Source organism: Orbicella faveolata, unplaced genomic scaffold (assembly GCF_042242905.1).
Source record: "Orbicella faveolata isolate gen_17 unplaced genomic scaffold, um_ofav_v1 contig_14, whole genome shotgun sequence".
Taxonomy (NCBI): Eukaryota; Metazoa; Cnidaria; class Anthozoa; order Scleractinia; family Merulinidae; genus Orbicella; species Orbicella faveolata.
In genome coordinates, this window is record NW_028301541.1 from 4,300,491 (window position 1) to 4,320,320 (window position 19,830).

Consider the following 19,830-nt stretch of genomic DNA (forward strand, 5'->3'; position numbering starts at 1 on the left):
TACGTACATTTTCGATGACGAAAGGTTTAAATATGGTTATTTACATTTTCCTCGACCTGAAATAAAAGTTTGCTGGTAACGCTTTGCAATACCAAACTACGATTTAATTATGTACAAATTCATGTTTCACTCGTCCAGAAATTTTCTTTCCTTGAAGCAAGATTATAAGAATTATCACTGAACCCTGTGTTCTTATGATTCTTTGAGATTTTTTGCGGGGGGACGTGGGGGGGGGGGGAGGGGGGAAGGACGCAGGTGTTATGGCACAAACTAAAATAAATTTATAAAAAAACCTCTCCCTGTTAAATAAGAAAGAACAATTGATGAGATTTGGCATTAATTTCATGGCAGTGGTTAGCCAGTAGGCTGATTTAGCAACAGGACGGGAACGTCAGATGACGACTGCAGGGCGTGCGGAATAACCTGGATTCTGTTCTAATTTGACCATATTTGGGTATTTGTACTGCGCGCGCCGTCGTCAAGTGACGTTCCCGTTCTCCTGTTAAATCGGCCTAATAACCTCTTCTTCGAAACCATTTACGAGAATCAACTTTCTCTCTAAACAACAATCCTAGCCCCGTTACATTGTTTTTGTTTCTGTAAAATAGGAATGCAACAGAGGCCTGTGTATGGTAGGGTAAAGAGAGTGAAACCGTAGGACTCAGTGGGGAGATGTGGGCAGTCTCATCCCAAACATCCTTGACAGACCCAATTGTCACTATCCACATAACAGCTGATTACAATACACTACGATTTCTTCTTTTTCTTCTTAGTCAATCCATAAGAGGCCAGCCTAGCAGCCGATAGATTACTCAGCCGTTCTTTCTTTGCCCCTCTGAACTGTCTTTGCAATCGTTTTTTCACTGCAAGTTCTTTCATCTCCTTAAATGTTAGTCTCCTTCGCTTTGGATTTTCTTGCTTTTGTTTCCCTTTTTTCGATTCTTCTTTGTCCTTTAAACATTTCTGTCCTTGTTCCATTGGACGATTTTGTTCTTGTGAAACCTGACTGTTTTTATTCCCCCCTTCACTGCCGTTTATTGTTTTCCTGGGGACATTCTTCGCTTTAGTTCTACCGTCATTTTGTTCAGGTGTTCCATTACTATTAACAATGTTTTCAGGCGTTTTAACCTTTTTCGTTAAACTGTCCCTGAAGAGCTTTTTCTTCTTGAAATTTCCTTCATTTTCTCTGTAAAAAAAACAGAAACATTGATAAATAAGCCACAACCAGCAAAAAAGAAAAACAGAGCTTAAACATGGTGCAACTTTTACAAGGGAGCAAACATGTCGCCTGTTACGTAGGTTAAACTGAAAAAAATGTTATACTTTATACAATAGTTACCAGCCTTGACAAACGATAATCACATCTCCAAAGAAGGAAATAATAACGTATTTTGTATATTTATTGTATAACAGACCTTTCTGTCTCGGCAAGTGAAGTAAGAATCTTTTTCTTTCGCTGCAGATCTCTCCCTCGCTTGCGGTATTTTTTGATATCTTGGTACTCTTCACTCTCAGCTCTACAGTGTAAATGAAAACAAGTTGACTTTGACTGTGTTATTTGTGAAATAAATTTGTGTTTCTCCACGAGAGGTTTTTGCGAGTATGTTTGAAAATTGTATTTTAGTTGCTATTCTGCTCCTTTTGGTCAGCTGCAAGAATCGCGACGCTGAGGGAGGGGGACGGGGCCAGCACCGGAACTCCGCAATTCTCGCTGAGAATACAAATCGAGTATTCTGCGCATGTTCAAAACATTGGACGCGGCTAAGGGTCGGTCGTGATTCTTGGCCCTGAATAAACGAAGCACAGCCTCTAAGGAAGAAAAATGTGCCTTTAAGGGTGTTAAATTTGTTTTTAAAGCTGAGTTGACGAGAAGTAAAGATATCGTACGTGTGGTATCAAGATAAATCACTCGGTAATCACAAGTACGACAAGTAGGAAAGTCTGTAAAATCTATAGTGGTTCACCTGTACTGAGACATCTTTTTGACTGAGGCCCATTGGTTTAGTTCTCTGTCAGGACATGATAAAATCTAGGGATATAGAAGAAGATGATGTTTGTTACTCTTAAAAGAGCTCAGTCTCAGTATTTTTAGTTATTTTTAGTTATTTTGTCCACGTACAAAACCACCTTTAAATTGAAGGGAACTTGAAAATAATAGTTTACTAAGATAGAAAAACACCAAAGAGATAAAAATGAACCATAAAGTAACAAAGATGGTTAAGGATGGAGAAGATTAACACGGATTACAAACGACGATCTCGAAAAATTTAGGCTTAACTTTTCAAGATGCACAAACCGTGACCTAGCTCCTTTAAGCAAAACAACCCTACCTAGAAAGATAAAAATTCTAGATATTGACTCAGTTTTAGTATAATTTCTTTAGTTTCTAAATGCTCAAATGTCATTTCACTCAAAAGACACCTGTAATTCTCAAAGCATGGCAAGCTCACGGTTTTTATCTAGAGTCTTATTGAAAACCACCACTGAAAACTGATATGTAAGCTTATTGTCTTCTGGCAGTTATGTCAACGCATGCTTGATAGATACCTCTTCTGTTGTGAGCCCGTAGTCGTTAGGTACAACTTGTCGGTATTTGAATCTACAAGGCATATCGCCGATAATGTCCTCATAATCCAGTTTGTAATACTCGTCAAAGTAGTCTTCAAAGGTCTTCTCGTCTATGGAAATAAAAAAAAAATACCTTGTTAAATTGTATGTTATGTTAGTACTATAAGTAGAGTGACTATCGCAAGTTATGTTAGGGTTTTGTAACCTATTTTGCAATTGTAAGTAAGGTTACTAACGTAGGTAATATTTGTATTCTTAGTAACGTTATTGTTGCAATAAATAAATAAAAAAAAATAATGATAAAAACTTTGTTAACAAGGCTTTTGTATAGATAAGATAAACATGAACAGCACTGCGAGATACATAACTGAATTATGCGTACAGAACTCTTTTCACGTTCTTCACGTTTCGTCAATAGAGCAAGTTTTCAGGATTTATTTTAGAGATATTTAAGTTGGCTTTCTCATTGCTGGCTGGACATTGATTGAGTCGGGGCTTCACTGCACAATGGCACTCCAAAACACTCCTCCTGAAATGGTGACAATATCGCTACGCGGCTGTGACGTTGTACCTCTACAAAACAGTGGCTTCACGGCTACAAATAGAGCTAAAAAACAGCAGCTTTGTTGGTTAACCAGTTAACCAGCTGCTCCCACAAGGACTGGCTAAAACATCCCACCATGTAGCAAGATGGCCGCGCAGCAGCATACATGTAGCCATGCCGCTCGGCCAAGCAGTCGCGTAGCCACTCAAACAAGGCTATTTCCCGCTCCAAAAACGCGAATAAAGGGAGAATGACTGTGTGGCCATATACCATGGTTTGGATGTCAGATCTTAATTAGTCATTCCGCAGACCCTCTATTGTGTCTTGAGTTCGTCGAGATCGCAAGCTTAGCAAAATATCAATTTGTACCTCTCAGTTTTCTCCTTTGGTTTAGTTTCGATTAAAACTCTTCTTACAGTTTCACTGTATTTCCAAACACCAAAAAAATTTCAGCTCTCCTCACAGTGACTGGAAATGTGTTGAAACACAGTCTCTTTTTTAATAGATGACTTACTTGGATCAAACACAGGTTTTTTCTGTGCAACAACGCGAGCGAATCGTGATCTTCCTTTTCTTTTCCTTCCTCCAAACATGTTTGGATCATTTTCATTTTCGTGGTAGTCTGCATCCATCTAGAAGGAACGAAACACGGTTTGTGAACGACAGCAGAAGCCATAAAATCTCCTTCATCTGAAACCTCTTAACTTGGATGGGGACAAAGGATAAGAAAGTGAGGTATCCGGTCACTTCAGTCCATGGTTAGATCGCTGCAAGTCAGTTTGTTCCAATACGCAGATGGATTATTCCTTGTTCTTTCATCCACTGCCAAGCCAAACTCGGTTAGCCGAGGTAGCGGACTCGGCTTGTGCGGAGCGATCTAACGTTCGGCTGGAGCAAACTGACTTGGAGCGGTCAAACCACGGAGCGAAATGAATTATTCGAAAGTGAACACACAGCTGTACAGCAGGGATACTTTATCACTGACAAATAAATCAAATTTTAACTCTTACATACAGCGTCACAAAATGGTTAATGTAAAGGTGCAAGTCTGCATTGGGTCAAGTGCTCCATGCCAAAGGAACTTATCCCAGCTCCTGTAGCGTAAAAGGACTGGGAGTATTTCTACTCCCCCCTGGATGGGATGTGAAGTCTATCGCAGGGTTACCCCCAGCATAAAATTCACCAGTACCCATTTATAGGCCTGGGTGGAAGGAGGCACTGTAAGAGTAAAGTGTCTTGCTAAAAAACACAATGCAATGACCCTGGCCGGGGTTTGAACTACACTGCTCAATCCGGAGTACAGAACACTAATCATAATGTAATCGCATCTCCCCAAAAAGGTCAATGTACTACTCAACAGTTATCATCTGAAGGGTCTCTCTGATTTTTGGATTTCAGGGGTTCAACGAGCTATGATGAAAATCCTGTAGCAGACTTTTATCTACATGTCTGACAACAACATTAGTGAAAACAGGAGATGAGCAACTATTTGCTGAGCACTGTTCAAATCCTGATGTTTTTTTCTGCATGTAAATTATGTACAGCTGACTAAGGAGTTGATTGTAATAATAATACCTACATTAAAACTGGGATCTTCACTGTGAGGTTCTAAAAAAAACAAAATAAGAACTGGATTAATTTGATTTCACAATAATACCTAGTGCTGAAAAGTGATGTACATGACAAGGGTCGCTGTTACGCCACAATATGTAATAACTGACACGAAATGTAATAGTAACGCAAAATGTAATAACTTTTGCCACAAAATGTAATAGTAACGCAAAATGTAATAACTTTCGACGCAAAATGTAATAACGTCGGTAACGCAAAATGTAACAACTTTTGACGCAAAATGTAATACATAAAAGTAACGCTAAATGTAATAGCACAAAATGTAATAATGTTTTGGTTGGTATATGTTTGTTGGAAATATTCATTTATTTATTTTTTAATTATTATTTTTTATTTATTAAGATCGTAATAGGCACCCATCAGAGACTTGCTCTAGGCAAGAGTTTCAACATCAAGGCACAATTGATAGCAAAATCTTCCCACTTAAAATGATTGAATTCCCATGCACATCTTTAAATTAAGCTGTACACTAAGATCTTAAAGAACCTGATTTTATACATAAATGATAACTCGGAAAATAATTGGAAGTAAGGGATGGCTTGTACAAGAATATAAAAGAATATGCCATTTTATCAATGTAGGGTAAGGGATATAAATATATCTAAAATATATCTGCTTAAGACAATGTTAGAGCAACATTGCCATTTTGTTAACGTTAATTGTTTTATGTGGCAGGAAACGCAACTTTCCATCCATGTATGACAAACTTTCCTTAATCCAGATGCTTTGGAGAACATTATAGAAACAACAGTGGGGAGATATCCACAGATGCGGCAGACCCTGAGAGCTGTTTCGAGGTTTTTCAAACGGATCGTCGACAACGTACCTCTTCCACAAATTTACCTTCCAGAGCTAGCAGATGTTGCCGACATACACCAGCTAAGCATACGAAAAATAATAAACATAAAGGGAAAGAACAGTGGAGCAGTAATCGCTCTAAAACACATAATTAATGCTAAGAACTGGACAAACGCCTGGGTTCGCTTAGTAGCTTACAGCTATGGATGGTACGGTGTCTCCAAGATCTACTGGAGAACCCGCAATTAAAAGAGCCCTGAAATAGTTTAAAGTTTAAGTTTCAGTTTACATTTTCAAGTTTCATTTTTCCTTCCTCAGAGTTGCAGTTAGATTTCGTTTGAAATAAGATTTTCATCAATTTAAAATATATATGCATAATTCTTTTACCAATTTTTATTTAAAAAAAAGGAGCTGACTCGCTTCTAGCGTGACATTGCAAGACGTTAAATTGGACAAAGTCGCTTGTTTGTTAGTACGTTAATTAGTGTGACAATATAACGGATAAAGAATTGATTGATATTTCATTGTTGCTATATAAAGTTAGCATATATACCATTACAAATCGTAGTTTTTGTACCTTAATTTCAAAATAAAGAAAGGCATGTGTTATTTGGAGGGCTTTTTTGTATGAAAAAACACTTTTCTACAGGAATTTCACGAGAATTCACCTATTCACCCCTTTTCCCCTGGAAAAATCAAAGTAGCCTTTTGGAAAAACTCGTGGCGTCCGCCAGTTTTAAAAAAAGACAGATGTTCTGTCCCTTACCCACATGTAATTCCTTATATTTCGAACAAACATATACCAACCAAAACATTATTACATTTTGTGCTATTACATTTAGCGTTACTTTTATGCATTACATTTTGCGTCAAAAGTTGTTACATTTTGCGTTACCGACGTTATTACATTTTGCGTCGAAAATTATTACATTTTGCGTTACTATTACATTTTGTGGCAAAAGTTATTACACTTTGCGTTACTATTACATTTTGTGGCGTAACAGTCGCTTTTCCTCTCTTGCGGAAGAACAAGGCGTGCAATGTGTATGCATAGAACCTTTATATGTTATCCTTGACAAAAAAGACAAGAAAAAAGCCATGTCAAAATAAACATTAATTTAGAGTGGTACTGTTAAATCTTGGTATCTGGGACTCAGTTAGCTCAAACCCATTTCATCTCCAACACAAGTCATTTTCTCTTGGATACGCTATCCCAGTGATTCAATATTGGTCATCTTGAGCCCTACAATCTCAAACAATCTTTCGCTTCCTTGACCATTCAAGATGGCAGGGTTCTACTGTATAGATAATTTACCGAATGTTGCATTTCCTTGCTGTCCAATTTCGCAATGATCACTTTCCCACTCATTCCAGTTTTCTGTAAAGGAACAAAATGCACTCCGTCTCATGCTATTATAATATTTTTTAAATTCTCCTTACTTTTAACGTGCATTTCCTTCAAAGTTTGGAAAATTGGAGAATTTTGGTTTTGGGAGGTGGAGGTGGGGTGGACAAGACAAAACCACTGTAAACAGGTGAAAGATCTTTTGAATGTGCTTTGCCCCTGTCTAACTACACTTGGATTTTGATGCGCATAAAAATCAGTGTGTTAAAAATAAATATCTTTTACACTCAGTCATATACACACCTATTTATTTCATTCTTGGCATTTTCTGTGAGAGCTCAGAAATTATACAGTATGTGGTTTAATCAGTCACATTCATTACGGCGAATGAAATGTTATTCATCATTGCTCATCACATGCATACCATCATCATAAATAAAACCAATCTTAACAGGTGTACTGTGCACAATGTACACAGTTCTGACACAACACTCACCTGTACCATCCAAATCCCCTTGCCACTCATCCCAGTTCTCTATAAAGAAACAAAAAAAGAAGTCTGTTTTATGCTCTTAATAACTACATAAATTCTCCTTACTTTAAATTAATAAACTAATTACAATAATTATTTAGAGAGGAAGCCACATTGGCCATAGCTGGTTTTCATGCAGGTCCTCTATCCTGGTCGAATTGGAATTTGGAGATGTTGGTTTTTTAGGGCGAAAGAAAACCAGTACCAAGAGAAAGACTTTTGGAGCAAGGAAAGAACCAACCACAAACTCAGCTCACATGACACTGGGCTGGAACTGAATCCAGGCCACACTCTCAGCACTGCCCCAGCCCTGCTCCCTTGTATTGTATATTTCTTTTAAAGTTTAGAGAGCTTGGTGTTCATCACAAAGAGACTATCCTCTTAATCAGGGACATTTTACAGCTCTGTTCACCGTTTTGGTTTAGGGAGGCATGGGTGGTCAAGACAAAACTCTCTGTTAATGTGTGGAAGTTCTTTTGGTGATGCTTTTAACCTGTCTAGCTTCACTTAAATTTGTTGGATTTTGAGTTTTTACGTATACACACCTATTTTACCGTACATTGGTGTTTTCCGTGAGAACTCAGTAATATGTGGTTTAATCAGGTAATGGTCATTATGGTGAATGAAATACTTTTTCATCACTGCTCATCACAGCCTTACCATCACCACAAAAAAAAATAACTTTGACAATGTATTGTGCATGATGCACACAGTTCTGATAAAACACTCACCAATATCGTCCAAATCATCTTCAAATACAGGCTTTTCATTTTCATCTTCTTCATAAAACTGCTCATTGAATGCTTTCTGCGATGGTTCCAAACACAAAGAAAGAATTGTGGGTCAATCACTGCATTTAAACCAAGACAGCTAAAATAATCATACTTTTTTAGACTTACATGTACAGTTGAATCATGTCTATTATAGCCTGCCTAGCAAACATTCCTCTGAGAGTAACGCATTGGCCCATATGAAGATTTAAAGGGACAGGGGGAGGCATCTCTCTTCTCTTTCCCCCTCAGTCCCTTTCTCCTAGTTTTTGCACTTGCCTCAATTTCCATATTTGCACCTTGTAATTACCGTAACTATTTTACTATAACTGTACATAACTTGAAGAGGCCTGATCACCCACATTTTTTGCAGTTTATTTTAGGTCTCCTTCCCAGTTTAGTTTAAGTTTTTTTTTACATTTTGTAACTTCTTTAATGTGGCAAATAAGAAAATATAATAACTAGGACCAAAATGTGGAAATGCATCTATTATAAAAATACTTGGCTAGAATCTGAATGGTTCATAATACACCTAACTGGGTGTGCCTAGAAGTTATTTTTGGTTTCTAATTTATTTTTAATTAAAAGCAATTTTGATTTGACATTCATTTGTTTCAAAATACCTGCATTGCCTCGTCATATTTCTTGGGATCAAAGTCACCTTCTATATCTTCCTCTTTAAAACCAACATTAGGGTTTCCAGTGATTTCTATAATTAGGAATGAATGAATTATTGAGAAAGAATGTTGAATATTCATCACTTTTACTCTGAAGCCAATAACATGTTTGGAAGATTATTGATCTTACAAAAGGTTGTTTATAATACATGTACTACCCATTACTTAAAAGTCAAATTAAAATCCCATGTTAAATTAAATTATTACAAAGTAATTTACAAACTTCCACCATACAAGATTGTTTGCTCTTTCACAAAGCTTTTAGAACAAATAATATTATTAATCACTGACAAAATAATCACACAATGTACACAACATCCCAGAAGTAATTTTAATTTACACACCTATTTTTTTATTTGGCATTTCCTGTGAGAGCTTGGAAATACAGTACATTATGTAGTTTAATCAGTCATGTTCATTTCGGCGGATGAAATATTTTATCATCATTGCTCATCACAAGCATACCATCATCACAAATAAATGTCAAAAGTTTGCCACTAAACTTTACTGTACAAGTTTTTTGTTTGAGTTACTCTGCCAAAAAAAGCAATTCAAATCCACACATTATAATTATTTTTAGACTAATAAAGCAAGTCCTGAAATGTAATAAAGTAAGTTCTGAAAAACCTAACTACAACTAATAAAATTCAAATCTTGACCTTTTAACTTTTCAAGTTTCTCCATTATCTCTTTTCTCTTGAGGTTTTTTAATCTTTTAAGTTCCTCTCGTTTCTGTTCTTTCTCCTGGATTAGCAAAGAAAAAAAAACATATATTAAAAAGCTACATGTACAAAACTGAATCAGAACAAAACCTGGATATACTTCAGGTTAAACAAAGGTAGGTAAAGTCTGCATACGAGCCAAGTGGCCCATCAGGCTGGAGCTTATCCTGGTTTCCGTAGCATGAAGCGACCAGGAGTATTTCTACTCCCCCTGGATGGGATGCTGGTTCATAACAGGGTTACCCCCTCAGCGTTAAATTCGCTGGTACCCATTTATACACCTGGGTGGAGAGGGGCACTGTAAGAGTTAAGTGTTTTGCCCAGGAACACAACACAAAGTCCCCAGTCAGGGTTCAAACCTGGACTGCTCGATCCGGAGACAAGCACACTAACCATGAGGCCACCGCACCTCCCACAGGTTATACAAAGACAATACAAAATTGCATGAAGTACACATCCTGACCTTTTCCTTTTTCAAATCCCTTTGTTTTCTTTTTTCTTTTCGACGTTCATTTGTTTTTCGCACTGATCCTTGTATGGTGCGAGGATATGTTTTGATCTAAAGTTGAAAAAGGAAAAAAAGAAATACAGAAAACTGGTCACCTGCTGTCTTCACAATCTTATCACTTTTCTCTCCAAGGAAAATCTCCCCAAGATTGAAATCTAGAGGAGTTGTTAATGGGTCATCATTGCCAACCTTGAAAGTCTGGGCCGGCTTGTTTGAATGCAAGTTAACGCTAACCCTGGACTAAGTGAAGTATTGATTTTTCTTGTGTAAAAATGTTTTACACTGCTTATGTTTTGTGTGGCTTGAGATTACTTAAATTCAAAAATGAAGGACAAACAAATTATAAACAGAAAACCTCACCAAAAAGTTACAAAACTGAAATCAAAATTCTCGCCATTCCTGGGTAAGCTTAATCGCGATTTGAAAATCCCAGCCCTGGTTTCTGCGACAGGATTTGCTTGCAGGTTATCCACAAGCATTTGTCAGGTTCCCTTTGGGTGGGGTGGGGTGGGGGAGGAGGGGTACCTAACAAGGGGAGGCTTCAGGGCAAAACTGTATTCAAGTAGTCTTTTGAAAGAAAAGGTCACCCTTTCCTAGAAAATGGTACCTGTAGCCATTCACATATCTAAAGTAGACACACTGCATCCCAACTCAGTAACCCTTTATAGCATTTGGATGAATAAGCCATGTGTTGCATCTGTAAATGACTGTTTTCCCCTACACTTTTCCACCATAAGAGTAGAGTGTCATTTCTAAGAACACAACACAAGAACAGTAGCAGCACCTGACTTAAGTTTCTAAGCGGTATCGCAGAAGACACATTCTGAGCCTCTGCAATAACTGAAAATTAAAATGACGAGTTGGGACAAGTTTATGACACTTACAAACTCTGCATCTGGTTCCTCAAATCTGAAATTAAATTTCCGTTCAAATTCTTCCTGCTTTTCAACTTCTGACTCATCCTAGAGCAACACAAAATATCTAATCAGTTCAACTACAGAAAGCTGTACACTACAAGCAGTTAATTAAAAGCAATATCACTGCAAGGAAGATAATTACAATAAACTAGAATTCAACTTGCAAATTAAAGTACTGTTTAAACTCCTCTGTAACAATTAACTGGTGAAATTACTAGTACCTCATCATCACCTACAATTTCATCATAACTAGGAATTCTGAAAAAAAAAAACCAGAGAATTCATAGTAAAATATTTATGGTTTGAACCCAGGAGTATCAGTAGTTCGTCTTGTGTGATCATCCAGGTGAGGATAGTTCTGAAAAGAACTGTTGTTGGAGACTGACGTTTTGACAACCTGAGCGAAGTCATCTTCAGAGTCAAGTGAATGGTGTTTGTCTGTCAATGATGTTATTAGTCTGGTTCATTGAAAGTGATTGTTCAGTTAGCCATGATGGCATTGGCTGAAAGACTCATGTAGACTTTGCCAGCAGTCATTGGTCATACAGAGAATTCATTTAATGAATGGGGTATACATTTTGTTGCACAAGTTACAGTTTAAATGACTTGAACGAAGAGACAATACAGGCTATACCTTTCTGAATCTTTCTCAATGTAATTTCTGTCAAGAATGTAATCTCTCAAGAACTGTTCACCTTCGTCCAAGCTTGGATCCATCCAGTAATGTCGCAATGCCTCCTATAAACACAGTTCGTAAGAGTAATTGACTTAGAACGGGCTTCTAGCCAGGATTTGAAAAGTGGGCGTCCAAAATGTGCTTTAGGGCCTGTTCAAATGAACAATTTATAAGGCAACATATGAAAATGAGATGATTTTCTTAAATGAGTGACCATCCAAAGGACACCTGGATACTCATCTGGCTAAAAGCCTGACTTATAGTTATTCTAAGCATTAACATTACGGCAAGAAATGTAACACAGTCGGAGCAAGGATTTTAGAATTCTCATGGAAGTACATGGCCCAGTTCTATACATTCAGGAGATACAACTTACCATTTCCTTAGCAGGTTTGGTTTCTTTACTCTTTTGTCCCTTTAACCATTCAACATAAGCTCTTTCCTCCTCCATCTGTGATAAGGAAACACAATTTACTCAAATAATTCATGTCAAACTACAACTACAACCAGAATGGGCCAATGTAAAAGAAATGGAAGAAAAAATAGTGACCAGAAAAGAAAGAGTTGAAAACTAAGCATAATTATTCATAATCCCTTGTGCAATTTAATCCGTATTCATTAACTGTCACAACATCAAAGAGGAGAATATTGATATCTCAATCACCTTTTCTTCGGAGGTTTTTTCTCGGACTTTCAGGAAGTCATCATCATTATCATTGTCACTGTCTTGAATGGCTTCCTTAAAACTGACAAATATCACAAGGAATTGAATATGTAGTAGTGACAAACACAACTGGAATCCCGATTTTTCAAACCTCCAAGAGAAACGAAAATTGGTTCAAAAATTTGGATAGGGAGGGGAGGTTTGAAAAAATGAGGGTTTGGGAAATCAAGATTCCACTGTATTGGCAATTTCCTTTTTTCAGTTGTGAAATGGCTATTGATAGAAATCATAGACATCCATGAAAGATCACTACCAATAACTGGTCTATTTAATTATTATAATTACAATGTACTGCTAAATGTACATGTAACAATTCCTACATTTTAATTAAATTTCTCGTGACAACTTGTTAGCCACAAAAGAAGATATTACATGGGAAGATACATTGTAATTAATTGTTTGAACCACAAACTATCCATTATTTCAAATGCGATAAGAAGGACTCAGTTTGAGCCCTGATCAGGGTCATTATGTTCTCAGGCAAGACACTACTCTCACAGGGTCTCTCTCCACTCAGGCCGGTGTACAACTTAGTCCCCGTGAATCTAATGCCGGGGGTAACCCTCTGAATGACCAGCATCCCATCTAGGGGGAGTAGAAATACTCCTGGCAGCAGAATGCTACAAAACCTGGAACAATCACCAGCAGTATGAAGTATGAAGCAGGGCTCGCAAAAAATTGAATCCCAGCTTGTCCTTCCGAAAGTAGCTCTCAAATTTTGATTGCCCTGGACAAGTCTTAGTTTACTTTTTTTCACTTAGTTGGCAGACAATTCCCTGGACCCTTGCCCATCAGGCAAGTGAGAATGAAAAGTTACTTGCCCAGCAAGAATATCTATTTGTCCTGGACAACTGGACAACACTTTTTTCAAGGCCTATGAAGACACAGCCTTTACCTTTAATTAATACCTCTATCTCTAAAGATTAAATTTGATAAAGGTTCAATGCTAATTCAAAATTAGGAGCAAGTGGTTTGCAAGGTGAAACTAGTTGTTGGGATCTGGTTACAAATAACTTGTGAACTAGCATTTAATATAAGTCACCACTGACAAAAACTTACCTTTCCTTGATTTGTTTTTGCTCTTCCACAAAGGTAGGGGATGCTCTACCCTAAATAGAAAATACAACACATAAGAGTTGAAACAAAATCTATTTTTGCCTTTAACCAAAGGCTTTGGGAATATACAACTAGCCTTTGAAGTATCAGGGTTTTATGTAATATAATTGATTGGTGGTTGATAGAGCACTTTTCAATTGAGTGTCTAAAGTAATCAGGCAATTAATTTTTTGGTTTTACCACGGTTGGAGACTGGCTGAATAGCGTAATTAGTTTCGTTTTGGTTTTATGACACTCACTTGAAAACCTCTCTATTTGCATTGTACTCAAATAAATCAGTTGATGGTAGTTTTAGATTTAAAGCCAAAGATGTATCTACCAACATTTTGTAAAAATACAATTGCAGCAGTGAAATTAGGCGATATCTTTAAATTCTAAAATTCATGATGTTTTTTCTACTGACTGCATCCTTACTTTTAGCTTACCTGATTTGTTTCCTCATCATCACTTTCTTCATCACTTAGAAATGCTTTGCTGACAAGTGCAATGAAACAAAGTTGATCAGGGAGGAACAGAATGGATCACTGCACAATGTTCTGTTAGTTTTTAACTCCTTAATAATTATAATTAACTGAATAAAGCAAGCAGGCCCAGGTGGCAGTGGAAAATTGTGTAACTACTGCACATCTTCATTCTGATCGACACATTTATCGCTCTTGCATGACCATTACCTTTCTAGAGGTGTGCTCCCATATAGCCTGCATAGCAAGCATTTCCATGGGGTTGGGGAGCAAAGAAAGATCAAGGAATGGGATTCTGGGTGTCTTTGCTCCCGAACCCCACGGAAACGCTTGCTATGCAGGATATCTCCCATTCAACTATAGCGTTCAGCCAAAAATTGGCTGAATTCATAACTAGACATAGCAGTAGGGTGAAAAGTAAAGGGAATAAATTTGTCAGCACTACTACCTTTATTGACAACTTTATCGCAAAGAAGTATTTCACATTTGTTGCTTGTAAAAAGTCCTACTTTGAGGCCAGACAATGTCAATGATGGTGCCTATTAAGATTTTCTGGTTGACAAAGTAAACTCTTCCCAATTTTACCCAAGGCAAGTTCCACCCAGGTCCATTTTACACTAACCTCCCTTTTTCTAGCAACTCCTTTCTTTCATAGTCTTTCAAAAACATTGGCTTCTTAGGCTTGTCGTGCTGCTTGTTATCCTCTTCTGAGGAAGCTCTTTTTTCTGGTTTTAAATAGCAACATAAGCAACACTCAGAAGTTAGACAGTGTCAACTTACTTTGACAATAAAAACATTCAATGTGTCAAGATTAAAGCATTTATTCCCTACAAAGAATGCAATGCAATTTATTAATATGAATTTTCAGAATTTATTGGTTTATCATGAGAATGCCCCAAAGGCGACAATTTTTAACCTGGAGATTGCATAAGCAATCTAAAGGGTTTTAGTGGTGGTGCGGATTATGCACATGATATGCAAATGATGTCCTTCCATCATCTGTAAACCTCTTGGAGTAATTCTGCTGACCAGTAGATAAAGCTCCTGAAATCACTGTATTGGTCAATATTGCAGGCATGAGTATTGTTTTACATTACTAGGTCTAGCTGCAATTGTTGCACTAAAAATGAAAACTTATTTTGTTTGCTTCCTGGGCATAGTTCATTTAACATTTCTATTACAATTTTAATCTTAAATTAACAGATAACTCTAAATAAGACCAATTGTTGGCTTTTGTAATACACATTGGGAACGTTTTTGACGACAGTGGTGAAGTTGCTGGAAGCTGCTATTGTAAATTTCTGCTTCGAAGTTTGAAGTTTAGTAAAGATTTACAAGAAGAAATCCTCTCTACATATCCATGGTACTACTACTGGAGGGTTGAGCTCCTGAAATTAAATTTTCGAAATCAAAGCGCACAGTTTCATTGAGGCCACCGTAGCATTTGTTGAAAAAGTCTCTAGTAAAGAACACCGCGGTCTTGCAAGCCTCTAAAAGGCTCATGATTAAGCCAGATTATAAGTTTCAACCGCAGGCGTGGAATCCACCACGAGAAAATCCTGCTCAGTCTTGAGGACAAACTCACATAAGTCACATTGGAAGACAAATCCTGCATAGCAGGAGTGAGGAGAACTAGATAGAACTTCAGGAACTGAAATGCAATCCGAGCATTAAAATTATGCATATAGACAAAAATTTGGGGGCTTGTTCAAGCTGATACATTTTGACACTTGAATAGGCTGATGAGCTATCATAACACAAAGTCACACAACAGCTCTCCCAAAAAGCTTTATATGTCTATTTACAGTAAATTTAATCATTGTGCACAACACAATTGCATGTGTACAGTTTGATTTTGAGGTCATTTGAATCAACAAAAAAATCGATTTATGCTACAATTGTATTGCGAATTTAACTGGAAAAAAGGATAAGGTACTACCCACACTAAACATAAGGCTCCGAGAAGTTCCCACTTTAAGAGACTTCATGTCACATATCTGTTACCTAATTCGCATGTTTGCTAGCCAATTTTAGATAAGGCTGAAGTACTTTGTATCTTTCCCCCTTGAAGCAAGGTTTCTTTTGTGTTACTATGGTTAGCACCCACGTTCCAATCTAGTGGACCTGAGTTAGACTGTGGGATTCGTCGGCTTTTTTCCGTTTGTTTTTTTAAGTCACTAGTCTTTTTCTTTTCTCCTTGAACCCTTTTTTGGTGAAGAACATCCATCCACACTACGCCGGAGGAACTTGAAACGCAACACTCACAGGTCATTTTGGATTTGTTTTTGTTTTGGGAGAATGCCAGCTCTCATGAAAAGCTTAACATGTCTATTTATAGTGGATTTAATCATCGCAATATGATCGGATGTGTACAGTTTGATTTTGAGGTAATTTGAATCAACAGAAAGTCGATTCGCACTACAATTGCACGGCGAATTAAACTGGAAAAAGGTCAAATAGGACTCCTCTCTTCCCTGTGTACTAGCCACACTAAACGTCAGCATCGGAGAAGTTTGCAGTTTAAGAGACTATATGCCACATATTTGCTAGCCAATTCAAGATAAAGCTGAAGTATTTTGTATCTTTCCCCCTTGAGGCAAGGTTTCTTACATGTTACTACGGTTAGCACCCCCGTTCCAATTTAGTGGACCTTAGTTAGATTCCGGAATTTGTTGGCTCTTTTCCGTTTGTTTTTTTAAGCCACTGGTCTTTTTCTTTTCTTGTTCAACCCTTGTTTTGGTGGAGAACATCCACAAGTGGCTACATGTACTTATTTCAAGCTGGAACTGATGAGAAAACGGTTTCTGACGTTACACAACCTTGCTGTTTTGCATAATTGACTGCAAATTGCATCCGATGGTTCAGATGTTGTGCATTTTCATAGTAAAAAATCTCAGCTACCCTGCAAGGAGAGTCACTTCAATCTTATTCGCAACCTATTCTCTTTCGATCTAACGGTGCCAAGTCACGTGAAGTAGAATACACTTTCGTCTTCAGGTGGGAAGAAAAATATTTTGGGCAAGGCGACGAGAATTGAGAAGTTTACAAGATAGAGTGGATCAATCCAGAATAAGTAAATCGATTGGAACAATGCAGCTCATGTAGTGGAGGTTTGCCAGTTCTTGTACTTCACGTAGTATGCACGAAAAGTTAGTCTTTTTTTTTTTTAAAAAAGACTGCTGTTATAACTAGTATAGCCAGAAGTCAATATGGCAATTCGTATAACTAGAATAACCCATAAGCCACACATGTCAATCATCATCCACTGGGAAATTGACGGGTTTGCTCATAGAGCACTTTGATCTTGATTGTCGTTACCTGTCAACTTGACATTGAATTAATATTATAAGGAGGAGTTAAATTTCCATCATTCCAGGGAATTAAAGAGTTACACAGTTACAAGTAAAGATAATTTCTCATACCATCTTCATGATAAAATTTAGAATCCTTGCTGTAAATCTTAGGGTCTTTATTCTTTATCATGGACAAGACTGTCAGAAAATCCTTTTCTTTCTGTGATGTGAGTTCCTACAATTGAAAAGAATGCAAAAATATTCATGGTCAGGAACTGAAAGTTTTGCAATTCAACACAAATTATATTAAAAAAATTAAAATGTTTTTATTTTATTTCTGACTAAAACTGCCAAGGATTGGGGGGGATCAAAGTAAAAAGCCTTCTGTAGAAGAGATAGAGAATTTTAGTGGAACAACACAACCTAAATCTCCTCTGAATCTAGCCTGCATAGCTGGTGGTTTAGTAGGTTGAAATAATCATAGGCTTGTATAGAGCATGATCTGCAAAAATGAGTTGTGAAGCCGCAAGTTAAGTTGCTTAGACGGAAAAATGAAAAAACTGCCTGCCTGGATTTGCTGCCTTTTTGATTACTGTCCCTCTGCACATTTTGACAATCTGTTAACAGGTTTTGTCTGCATTGCGGGAATGAGGAGGGGAAGGTGCGTGAAAGTCAAATTGGGAAATCACAACAAATTTTGATGGCAGTGAAGGGCAATATGCAGAAAAGCCTGTTGAGGAAGGGAAATGAAAAACAACAAGGGTTTCTCAATTGTCCGCTAAAGATTTCAATGTGGGAAATTTTAGAAGACATCTTGTACTACGACCCAAAACCTATTAGTCTCCCATTCATGGTTTTCAAGCAAGTCTGTGAACAGGCTCCAGGTGTGGGTGGAAAAAAAATTGGTGTGCAAAGGATGTCGATGAGTGTGAAAAAATGAATTTGGTGAGCAAAGCCTAACTACCTTCTTTACTGATTTGTAACAAGCTAATCACAAATTGCCCGATTTTTTCTTTTATGCTTGTCAGCTTGCTTTACTCACCAAATTTTTTCTGCCCTCGGAGGGAGAAGGTTTACAGTCACTTCATTCCAACCACTTCATTCCATCAAAGAGTCACTTTGTTCCATCAGAGTCACTTTGTTCCACCTCATACATGTAGTTACTTTGTTCCACAAGTAAACTAAGCTATAAAACTTTTATTTTCAATAGATTTTCTGAAAATTCGAAGTTAACGAATGCTTGGTCTGTTTTGAATCTTTGTTTACAAAAAAGTTACTCCGCCATCTTGGATTGTTGTGGAGCCCAGTCTTTCCCGCGTTAGTGTTTTCATTGTTTATATCTTTAATAAATGTCATTAATTATGTACTTTAAAATAGGTTTCTTGTGTTGGTCATTGCTTTCATTTATTTGGTGGCTTCTAAAGGAGCCTTTTTTTTGGTTTGGTGTACTTTATTAACTTGTCTTCACATTTCAAGTGGTCCATTACTTAAGATGACAGCAGGCCTTCAATAGCCGTCTTGCTAATCTTTCCTTGCCTTCGAACTGGTCCCAAAGCTCAAAGATTTTCTGCTTGAGGTCTCTGTATTTTCGTCATTGGATTCTCCTCAGCTTCCTTTTGGACACCAGTCGGATCTGAAATGATGTAAGCTTAGCTTCCCTGTGAAGAAGATGGATCAGCAGGTACATGGGAACCTGTCCTCGTCCGGATGCTCATCGATTTAGGCCATGGTGCCAACCCTCAACATCGTTGTTGGTTCTGACAGCCTGCATGTAGCAAGTCCAATCTTTTGGGCTCCAGGTGCTTATGTGGATCCAAGTGCTGGATATGTAGTCGCCAAACTCGAGAAGTGACTCCGACACCTCCCTGTGTAGTGTCTCTTAAGGTGTTTAGTAGCTTTGTAAGATAAGAAGTTCACTTGCTTAGTTTGTAAGAAAGATTAGGAGTTTACTTGCTTACTTTCCCCTTGGAACGAAGTGACTATTCCTTGGAACAAAGTGACTCTTTGATGAAACGAAGTGACCAATGGATGGAACGAAGTGATTTGGAACGAGGTGACCATGGAAAGAAGTGACTGGATACCCGGAAGAATGTTTACAGGCCACAGTAAAAGCTACCCGTATGTGCAAACTAAACATTAAACAGACATCAAACTCACCCGTGCATCGTCATCTTCAGATTCGGAGGAGCTTGAATCTGATTCACTGTCAAGGTCCTTGTCACCAAATTTCTGTTTTACTGGAAGCAACACAGAAAACATCATTTAGAACGGGACTGAAGCCCTGCATGTAAGTTAGCTTTGTAAAACACGTGCAAGATTTCCCCCAATAACTAAGCGCCCTGGTAAATTTTTCTTTCAGACCTTTACGAAAGGCTTTGCAGTACTTACATTGATCTAGTTCTGCTCTTTCTTTTTGTTTGTGGAGTTTCTTGGCAAAGTCCTCGTTCACAGTCAGCTTCAAGTTCTCCATGCCGTCCGCCATATTGAATTACCCAATTTACCCTATTGAATATGCTCCCAGTTTTGTACCGCAAGCCACTCATATCG

General features: G+C 37.6%; 1 protein-coding gene across 1 annotated transcript; it reads right to left on the bottom strand.

The window, feature by feature from the left end:
• Positions 1 to 82: 82 nt before the first annotated feature.
• LOC110050345 (protein KRI1 homolog) lies at positions 83 to 19,819 on the bottom strand. Its single transcript, XM_089286245.1, has 23 exons — positions 19,672 to 19,819; positions 19,441 to 19,520; positions 17,413 to 17,518; positions 14,613 to 14,715; positions 13,955 to 14,003; positions 13,473 to 13,522; positions 12,354 to 12,435; positions 12,066 to 12,140; positions 11,648 to 11,751; positions 11,235 to 11,271; positions 10,981 to 11,058; positions 10,052 to 10,147; positions 9,526 to 9,610; positions 8,813 to 8,898; positions 8,151 to 8,226; positions 7,384 to 7,422; positions 6,858 to 6,920; positions 4,692 to 4,720; positions 3,627 to 3,744; positions 2,548 to 2,678; positions 1,965 to 2,029; positions 1,416 to 1,517; positions 83 to 1,186 (listed from the first exon to the last, which is right to left on the bottom strand). The coding sequence occupies exons 1-23, from the start codon at positions 19,763 to 19,765 to the stop codon at positions 748 to 750; spliced, it is 2,187 nt and encodes a 728-aa protein (XP_089142371.1). The 5' UTR covers positions 19,766 to 19,819; the 3' UTR covers positions 83 to 747.
• Between the last annotated feature and the right edge of the window lie 11 nt (positions 19,820 to 19,830).